Source organism: Monopterus albus, unplaced genomic scaffold, assembly GCF_001952655.1.
Source record: "Monopterus albus unplaced genomic scaffold, M_albus_1.0 scaffold214.1, whole genome shotgun sequence".
In the NCBI taxonomy this organism is placed as follows: domain Eukaryota; kingdom Metazoa; phylum Chordata; class Actinopteri; order Synbranchiformes; family Synbranchidae; genus Monopterus; species Monopterus albus.
Genome location: NW_018128094.1, coordinates 1,874,943 through 1,883,111, shown reverse-complemented (window position 1 = coordinate 1,883,111; position 8,169 = coordinate 1,874,943). Strand labels below are relative to the sequence as shown.

Genomic DNA, 8,169 nt, shown 5'->3' with positions numbered 1-8,169 from the left:
AGATCAAAATGTTGAGCGGGGTCACTTGCTGTGCACGCATCTTTAAATTCTCTCAGTTTTTCAAAGTGTAGTAAATGACCTGTTTCAATATCCATTTTAAAGAGTTCCAGCTTGTTTTCAAATGCAAACACTGCTTGTTGAAGGGATAAAATGCATTTCCAATGCCTTGCGCTTTCACATTGAGCTGGTTCAGATGTTAAGTCATGTCCACAAGATAGTAAAACTTCAAGCCACTCATCGTTGGCTAGTTCAGGATGCTTGACGTCTTTGATTTCAAGAAAAGTCCGGATTTCACTCAGGCAAGCCACAAAACGGCTGAGCACCTTCCCTCTTGACAACCAACACACATTGCTGTGCAAAAGCAGACCGGGATAATTATTCCCAACTTCATCCAGCAGTGTTTTAAACTGGCGATCATTTAAAGCTCGGGCAACAATAAAGTTGACCACCTGAATGACCAGCGACATCACCTCACCAAGCTGCTCGCCACACATTTGAGCACAAAGTGCCTCCTGATGTAGAATGCAATGAAAACTTAGGATGGCTCTATTTTCATATTCACAAAGAAGCGCTACAAATCCTCTGTTTTTCCCCACCATACACGGAGCGCCAAAATAAGTTTATCCATCGGTAGATTTTTTTCTTTAGCGAACTCAATGAAAGACTTGAATAAATCCTCCCCTCTTGTTGACCCTTTCACCCTTGGCAAAACAGCAAGACTTTCCTCATACTTTGCAATCACACTGAACTGGGATAAATGGCTTATGTCTGTTGATTCATCCAAAGCGAGGGAAAAGTATGGCGCTGCATTTATGTCCTTCACTTGTGTTTCCTCCACTTGATTTGCCATCATGATGGTACGATTGTGAACAGTACTTGCTGACAGAGGCATGTCTTTTATTCATTTGATTATCTTATCTTTATCCGAAAAGTCGTATTAGTTCATTGGCCACATCAAGCATGAATGATTTGGCATACTCGCCATCTGTGAATGGCTTTCCGTTCCTCACTATGGCTAAAGAACCAGCAAAGCTAGCCGAATTCTAGTCACCTTATCGGGTCCATACACGGAGTTGCTGCTGACTAGCTTGCACTCTGCACAAGTAGCTCTTGGCATGCCTTCTTGTCCCCCTGACATCTGTAGTTATGAAGTCCTTTGAAAGACTGGTGTTGGCCCATCTGAAGTACATCGTAGACCCTTTGCTAGACCCCCTGCAGTTTGCCTACCGGGCAAACAGGTCAGTGGATGATGCAGTGAACATGGCACTGCATTACATCCTGTAACACCTCGACTCCCCAGGGACGTATGCACGGGCCCTCTTTGTGGACTTTAGCTCGGCGTTCAACACCATCATCCCGGACATCCTGTAGAGCGACAGTTTCTTAAACCTTGCTTGCTATACATACAGCACATATCGCATGTGCACTAGCATGCATATTGTACATTGTACATCAATAAATATAAATCCATACAAATGTATAAACATGAAAACACACACCCTGCTTATGCAATTCATGCACCACACATATGGCATAAAATAGATTTGGTGTGTGTAGCACTTACGTATTCCCTGTGCGCAAACGCTGCTTGTGTGTGAGAATGGCCCCAGTCCCACTGCATTAAGGGCGGCCAAATGCACTGTGTACAATATGTATGGCTTGAGGGATGAGATAACTAGCAGCTCTACAAAAGCACACACACAAAAGACATGGCCTCAAGCACTGTGCATACAGTAATTTAGCGGTATGATTTATGTCAGAATTAAATGTAAAGTGTAAGCAGCTTAAACTATAAATGATTCTCAAGACTTCAGCGGACAGTCAGGACTGCAGAAAAGGTCATTGGTGTGAGCCTGCCCTCCATGGAGGACCTGTACATCGCACGGGTCAAAAGGAGGGCGGAGAGGATCACTGCAGACCCCTCACACCCCGGACACAATCTGTTTGAACTCCTCCCCTCTGGACGGCGTTATAGGTCACTGTGCACTAAGACAACCAGGCACAGGGACAGTTTCTTCCCCCAGGCTGTCACCCTGATGAATACTTAACCAATGACAGTATGACTGGACCATAACCCTCAGTGCAATACCTGTAAATATACCTCATACAGATTATAGAGACTTGTACAGGTCTCTAGTTCTTAAGTACTCTGTTTTATCCCTATTTATCTCATTTGAATGAACATTCCTTTGTTGTCTGCATTGTTTACTGTCTGTTTATACTGCTTTTTCTGCATTGTTTGCACTGTTTGTTGATGTTAATACTGCTATTTTGTTATATTACACAGCCTTATGCTGGTTTACTGTTTTTCGCAATGAGAGCCGATGTACCCGAGTCAAATTCCTCGTGTGTCCGTCACACCTGGCCAATAAAGCTGATTCTGATTCTGATTCTTCCTGCTGTCTCCCACTGGATATTTCGATGCAAATGTAGCATGGTGTGCGTCAAAGTGCCGCTTTATATTTGACCGTTTCATCAATGAAATTTTATCATTGCATATTAGACACACCGCAGAACCTGCTCTTTCCACAAAGGCGAATTCCTCTGTCCATTGGTGCTGAAATGAACGGTACTCATCTTTTTTTCTTTTCGCCATCTTCTTCGTCAAAAAGGTTTGCTCTGCATAAATTAGCTAGCTGACTATTTGATTAAAAGGAGGGAAGTTTACTTCTTGACCTCACAACGACCCGTGTAGGCTACCGCATTATCAATAAAAGTAGAGTGGTGTCGGACCCTCCTGTACCCCGAAGGACACCTGGGATTGGCTCCAGCTACCCGCAACCCTGAATTGGAAGTTGATTAAAATGCATGAGAATGTTTTATATTTTGAACGTTATTTTTAACACTGTGATTTCTGTAATGTTTTACTTTAAAATGTTAGCGGAATTATTCATTACTTATTGTGTTAAGAAATGTCAGCTAAGATTTATCTGCGAGCCAGATGCAGTCATCAAAAGAGCCACATCTGGCTCACAAGCCATAGGTTCCCAACCCCTGGTCTATGCTCACAGCTCTGAAAATGTCAGAACAAAATCTAAATTGGCATTACCTGGATAGACTGAACACATATTCTCAATAGAAGTGATTACTTTGTCGCCTGAAAACATTTCAAAACTTAATAAAATGGTATAATACCAGTCCTACGGACAAGAGCTTTGGGGTATACTTAAAATCTTTGCCCTCATGCTCTGGCCCAGCTGTTGCAGAATAGAATACATCTTTCTCCAGCTCTGGACTGTTGCCTTTCTGGGCTCCTTCAGTCCCTGTCTCTCACAGTGGGCTATCCTGAGTGACAGCACTCGGTTTTCATTGAAAATGAACGGGCAGTTGTCATCAACCCAGAGCGTTGTCTCTGTATGTGCTCAGAGTGCTCATCAGCACAGCCATGCACTTTGGCCGCAAGGGGGCTTACATAGAGTCAAGCAGCCTTTGCAGCACAATGGTGAATTATCTTTAAAAATATTTCTGTATACAAATTATGATACAGGTCAGCACCAAAATCTAATTAATTATTCTGTGACCTCTCCAAAGAATTGCATCCAAATCCATTCATTTCTTTTTAAGTTATGCTGTTAACAAACTAACAAAGTAACAAACACCAGCAAAAGCATAACCCCCACCCTTGGTAGAGATAACAAGAGCAACACAGAAAGACATACACACTGCAGCCAAACTGCTGAGGCAAAGACCTTATTTCTACAGACCTGTACCCATATGGGATACCACTGGCTTTCTTTGGTAGCAACACTGCAGCACAAATGCTGTTCTCCACAGCTGCAAATGTAACATTAACAACAACACAGCCCTTGAGATTAGGGCACACTGCTGTGCTTCTGTTGCATTAAATCTGCCTGATAAAAAACATTTCTGACATTACAACAACATAACATGAAAGAATTTACACTGGAAGATAGTCAATCAAGATATAAAAACTGTGCCATTGAACCCAAAGGGAATAACAGTGGCATTTAACCGTTTATACATAGAAAGTAGACAAGCTGCTTACATGTCTGGCTTCCCAGCGTGGCCCCTCAATGTTCCTCAGCCAGCAGCGCAGCTCTGGGATTGGCTGCACCTTCAGTCTCACTGTGTCTCCTGACTGACAGATCATCTCCACAATCTCATCCCGGTTCTTGTTCTCCACATTCTGTCCATTTATGTTCACCAGCCTGTCACCTGGCACCAATCCCAGTGCCAGGTCCTTAGTGCCAGCACCAGGCTCAGCAAAATGGACTACACGTCTGTATACTCTTCCATCAGGGCCGTGGTCCAGCATAGTAGTGCAACGCAAAGAAAAGCCAAAGTCACCAGTGCTGCGGCGCTGGAGCTCTAGTTCACGTGTTTCTGGTGCACTTGGTACAGTCACAGCTGGCAACTGCAGTTGTGCAGGAAAGGTCTTGTCCACCACTTCAGGAATGCAGACTTTTTTGGTGGCGGTTGCTCCAGGCTGGCACGTGAAATTGTGCTCGTAGAGCATGCTGAAAACTTTGCTCTCCACCTGAGGTGATGGAGCAGCAGAGTTGTGGCCTGAGGATGTGGAGCCCTCTAAAGAGCTCTCCTCTTTGCTCCTTTGGGAAAAAGAGAAGCGTTTCATCATCTGACCCACTTGCGAAGAGTTCTGTTTGGCAAGTGAACCAAAGTGAGCAACACGTTCACATACTGAGCTGTGGTGTCTGTCCTGTCCTCCTCCACCCTCACCCTTCAGATCATCAGTGGAGCTGGCAGCACTCAATTGGTCATCCAGAACCATGCTGCTTCTGATGCTCTTCCCTTCTGATTCAATGTCAGTGAGGGTGAGGGTGAGCTCATTGCTGCTAGCCACTTTGATGGGAATGGGGTTGGAAATTTCTAGTTTGTTCTTAGACTCGCGCTTAGCCTCCCTCTTCAGGTTGAAGAATCCGCGCCGCATACTCATCTCTTCCAGGCTGCGCAGCTCTGCAGCAGACATCCTCTCCTTTTTATCTTTCTTCTCTTTTCTACTCCCTTCTCTCTCTTTATCCCTTTTCATCAGATTAAACATTATGAAAAAAGTAAACACTACCTTTACATCTAATGTAGCTCTAGTTTTCCTTCAAAGCTCTTCATCTAGTTCACTAATCAGGTGTTTTTGTAGTGACGAACCTGGACAAATCCCCTGTGGAAAGAGAGAGAGAGCAAACTGTAAGAAGACAAATTTATAAAAATAAAATATTATCAATGAAACACCTTTATATTATTGATGTGACAATATTCAAAGGATGAACTTTTGAAAGAGGTTTACAGTAACAATGTTAATATGTAATGATTCTTTTGTCATTTCACTTAACTGGAACAGTTTATATTTTAAATAGTTTCTCTTGACTACAATGCTATCTTGAAGGAAAAAAGTCAACTTCTTTGATATATGTAAAACACATTCTCGTATCTTTTCTCATCATCTATTTGGTTAATCAGTCAATCCACAACTAATCATCAATACAAATTTTGATAATAAAAAACATTTACTTAATTTATTAAGCGAGGGGTGAGCAATAGATCTGCACATTATCAATCATCATGCACAATGCATGCCAGTTAGTTTTCGTGATCTTGACTTCCTGTGAAGTAGCACCTACAAAGGCAATGATATTCTCATGGAGATTTAGTTCAAGACATGATGGGAGATGCCTGGCTCTCACCTGATATGTTTGGTTTAGACGTTAGATCAACAATATGGCATTTTACAGAAACATATTATTTTTTGTATAATTACAGAGACTGTGATTTTATTAGTTGGCATTTGCACTATGAAGGTTTATTCTGTTGGTGATGATGACTTTTATCAATTAGAGAAGCTGAATACAGTCAGCTTACAGTACATTACAAATAGTTCTGCTAGAAAATATGAACATTACTGATTTAATTCCTTAAGTATTAAATAACAAAGCCTGTGGTACGTGGGATGTGAAGAGTCTTTAAATGACTTCTGACAGATCAAAAATGGCTATGAATATATTTATCCAGTTTCCTATCAAATAGCCTGGTCAGCTCAAATACAGCAACAAACTGATATGGTGACTGTTTTATATGAAGAACGTAGCCCACATAAATGTTCAGACACAAACGAAAGTCACTTTCAGCTTTTCCCGTTTAGGGGTCGCCACAGCGAATCGTCACACTGACGACTCGCATGTTGACATTTGGCACGTGTTTTACGCCGGATGCCCTTCCTGACGCAACCCTGTTTTGACCCCGGGACCTTAACCACTTATAAATGTTCAGACACAGTATTTGAGTAATAGCATGGAGTATGGAGATCGACACAAATCAGATTGCCATCGCTCTTTTTGTCACAGAGAAAAACAACAACTGCTTAGACCCTAATTAGAAGCTGAAAAGTTTGGTTTGATGCTATTTTTATCGGATGTGAGTCTTTCTGTGACTTACTGTACAAAGTACAGGCTGGTAGAAAGCTCCTCAACAGTCCGTCTTGAATGCGGATTTCTGCCACTGCCCCCTGTTGTCGCCGCCTGCTCTCGTCCACTGACCAAGGTAGGCGCAGTTCTTTTCAAAACGAGCCTGATGTGAAACCCGAGGCCCAAAAGCATGACGGCTAGCCAAAATAGATGCGTTTTTCACATTAGCTAGTTTTTGGAGCTACTGTTTGGAACGCGGGGGTAACGTTGCCTGACGCTAATGACAAATGTTTGCGTTTCTTTTACACATCACATGAAAAAACACAAGCTGCAATTCAATGTCATATTGTTTAATTTCCCAGTGAGCAATCCACTGTAGTTAATTAATAACCCTAATTGGCTAAAGTCAAATCCTTAGAGCTTTGGCATCCGGGGAAATAACAACCCAACCGACTGACTGTTTGTCTGTCTGCCTGCCTCGATACTATTGTCTTAAAACAAAATCCGTCCTCTCTCTCAAAGTACATATATTTATTATGTAAAGAAATACTCACTGTTCTCCTATACAACAAAGCACCAAGTGCCTTATTGATGGGTGTGAACTCGTCTCTAGGAAACAGAAATACAACGCTGAATCTTCTTCTTCTTTGGTTTAGCGGATTAGATGCTACAACAATTATCGCTATTGCTGCTAATGCTGCTGCTTCGTCTTCTTCTTCTTCTGTTTCTTGTTCCTCTGTTGTTCAGTGGCGGTTGGCAAACAACTTTAGGTCCATTACCGCCACCTTCTATATTTGGAGTGTGGATCAGAACGGACCCTACTTACTGCTACTATAATAAAATAATCTCACTCAATTAATACTATATTATTTAACTCAGTCCTGTACTCTCAAAAACATAAAGAGTGCTCTATAGGCTACATCAGAATGAGAATCTGCTTTATTGGCCAGCGTGTGTCGAAAACACGAGGAATTTGACTCTGGTACAGCGGCTCTCAATGTGTACGTACAGTACATATCAACAAGCAAAGGAAAGAGATAATAATAAAAAAATAAGAGTATAGAGTACTTATAGAGAGAGACCTGTGCGCGCGCGCACACACACACACACACACACACACGCTCTGGCAGTGCTCCTCCTGTCCCTCCTTGCACAAAGGTGGAGATAGCGGTCCTGATGCTGGGTTGTTGCCCTCCTACGGCCTCCTCCACATCTCCTGATGTACTGGCCTGTCTCCTGGTAGCGCCTCCATGCTCTGGACACTACGCTGACAGACACAGCAAACCTTCTTGCCACAGCTCGCATTGATGTGCCATCCTGGATGAGCTGCACTACCTGAGCCACTTGTGTGGGTTGTAGACTTCGTCTCATGCTACCACTAGAGTGAAAGCACCGCCAGCATTCAAAAGTGACCAAACCATCAGCCAGAAAGCATAGGAACTGAGAAGTGGTCTGTGGTCACCACCTGCAGAACCACTCCTTTATTGGGGATGTCTTGCTACCTGCCTATGCTTTCCACCTGTTGTCTATTCCATTTGCACAACAGCATGTGGAATTGATTGTCAGTCAGTGTTGCTACCTAAGTGGACAGTTTGATTTCACAGAAGTGTGATTGACTTGGAGTTACATTGTGTTGTTTAAGTGTTCCCTTTATTTTTTTGAGCAGTGTATATTACTGGGATCTTAAATGGCCCAAACCTGCATTGCCTCCCTCCCCTTCCTCCCCAGCACAGCGTGTCATGATCTGCTCCTGGCTTCTTGTTAAGAAACCTTGTTTTGTAGGGAACTTCCTGTC

At 42.8% G+C, this 8,169-nt stretch overlaps 1 protein-coding gene across 1 annotated transcript in view; it reads right to left on the bottom strand.

Annotated features, from left to right (window-relative positions):
* The window catches only part of LOC109971040 (unconventional myosin-XVIIIa-like), a 233,547-nt gene extending 226,435 nt beyond the window's left edge, over positions 1-7,112 (bottom strand). Inside the window, 2 exon segments of the mRNA XM_020619059.1 lie at positions 4,007-5,134; positions 6,929-7,112. Coding sequence (XP_020474715.1) covers positions 4,007-5,020 — 1,014 coding nt within the window. The 5' untranslated portion in view covers positions 5,021-5,134; positions 6,929-7,112.
* Between the last annotated feature and the right edge of the window lie 1,057 nt (positions 7,113-8,169).